At 40.9% G+C, this 1,605-nt stretch overlaps 2 protein-coding genes across 3 annotated transcripts in view; one reads left to right on the forward strand and one right to left on the reverse strand.

Annotated features, from left to right (window-relative positions):
- Positions 1–1,495, reverse strand: part of qpct (glutaminyl-peptide cyclotransferase) — a 27,551-nt gene extending 26,056 nt beyond the window's left edge. Inside the window, exon 1 of the mRNA XM_008314353.3 lies at positions 1,010–1,495. Within this exon, the coding sequence (XP_008312575.1) occupies positions 1,010–1,117 (108 nt within the window). The 5' untranslated portion in view covers positions 1,118–1,495. The remainder of the gene's footprint in view (positions 1–1,009) is intronic.
- The window catches only part of mocs3 (molybdenum cofactor synthesis 3), a 27,603-nt gene that overhangs the window by 18,249 nt on the left and 7,749 nt on the right, over positions 1–1,605 (forward strand). The window lies entirely within an intron of this gene.

Consider the following 1,605-nt stretch of genomic DNA (forward strand, 5'->3'; position numbering starts at 1 on the left):
TATACACGGACATACACATACATATATGTATATACTACATTACATTTAGCAGACACTTTTATCCAAAGTGAATATATATATGTATATATATATATGTATATATAATATGAATTCTTAAAACAGATGTGTCGTCTATTTTCCTCTAAACAGGATTACAATCTGTAAAACCGATATTGTATTTTATCGGGGAACATGTGCTGCAGTTAAAGACTCAAAGTAGTTGAGTAGTTTTTTTTTTAAAGACAAATAATAAGAATGCTGCTGTTAAACTTAAGTGGTGCCTAGACAAGTTAGGAAGTTCTTAATTCAGTCAGTTCATCAGAAAAACCGATCATCTTCAACAACATGTGCTCACAGCATGTGTTGGACCGCGATTAACCGAGTCAAGCAGCAGCCCTGTAATCACAGAGGGGCATGTGTTCAGTGAACGAGGTGTAATTATGTGGTCACACAGACCAAATACAGCCCTCCAAAAAAAAAAAAAAAAAAAAAAAGAAAAAGGCTGGGGCTCAGGCAGCTCTGTGCTGGTTCAAACGGGGTCCAATTAAGCCATACAAATACCAAAACCTGCAACTGAAGGATCAATCACGATGACCGTGCTGCCATAGCAACCAGAGGAGGAGAAGACGAACAGAAATGAGGGACCAAAGTGGACAGGCATACCCAGGTGTGTCCCAGGAGGATTACACAAGTGTCGGGGAGTAATGCTGCTGACTGATGGAGCGTTTTGGATGCAGTTATGGAAATCATTTTTGCCGGGAATTAAAAATGGAAAATGGAAATCTGGAGGTGGTTGTATTTGGAAAAAAAAAGGTAGAAAAACTGAGGCACAGATTCCGACAAAGCTGGAATTGAAATTAAAGTTGATTTTCAAGTGTAACGTTTGATCAGAATAAATCGTCAAGTCCAGTAATGGTCAGATTTGGAGATTTTTTTTTTTTGGACGGTCGGTGAAATCAACACACGCAGCTAAATAATAATAAGAGTATCGTCTCATTCACCGATTTACCTTCTCCTGCGTCCAGGGAACCGCAGCGGAGCAGAGGATGAATGTCATCCACAGAACCACGGAGCAAAACCAGCGCGTCGTGGAGGATCCGTGTCTGAGCTCAGACATCGCTGCTGCTGCTGCTGTTACTGCTGCTGCTCCAAGAATTCCTGTCTGTCGTCGCTCTGTGAAAGAAAGCTCAGATCAACTGATCATGTGAAACGCAGGAGGCAGGACTTCAAGCGCGTCACTGTGCACACTGCTCCTCTCTCTCTCTCTCTGTGTGTGTGTGTGTGTGTGAAAGAGTACGTGAGAACTGTTGGACAACTGCCTCCTTTTTAATCGACAAACCAACTCATGACGGTCAGTTGATGAATCAGTCTCAGCTCGTGGACAACATAAGGCTCACGTGCCATGTTTGGCCACTGGTATGTAGACCAGGCCTCCTTTGACTTTAACTGCTGCCATTATGTTTCTTAAAAATACATGTTTGTACACATACAGTAGTATAAACATAAACAAAAACAAACAAACAAAAATCCTTGGACAGAAACAGGCAATTAACAACTCTCATATTAAGTTTTTTTTCATACAGAAATTGTTGTAGATTAACGATC

The sequence above is a fragment of the Cynoglossus semilaevis genome, chromosome 1, assembly GCF_000523025.1.
Source record: "Cynoglossus semilaevis isolate Cse_v1.0 chromosome 1, Cse_v1.0, whole genome shotgun sequence".
Lineage (NCBI taxonomy): Eukaryota > Metazoa > Chordata > Actinopteri > Pleuronectiformes > Cynoglossidae > Cynoglossus > Cynoglossus semilaevis.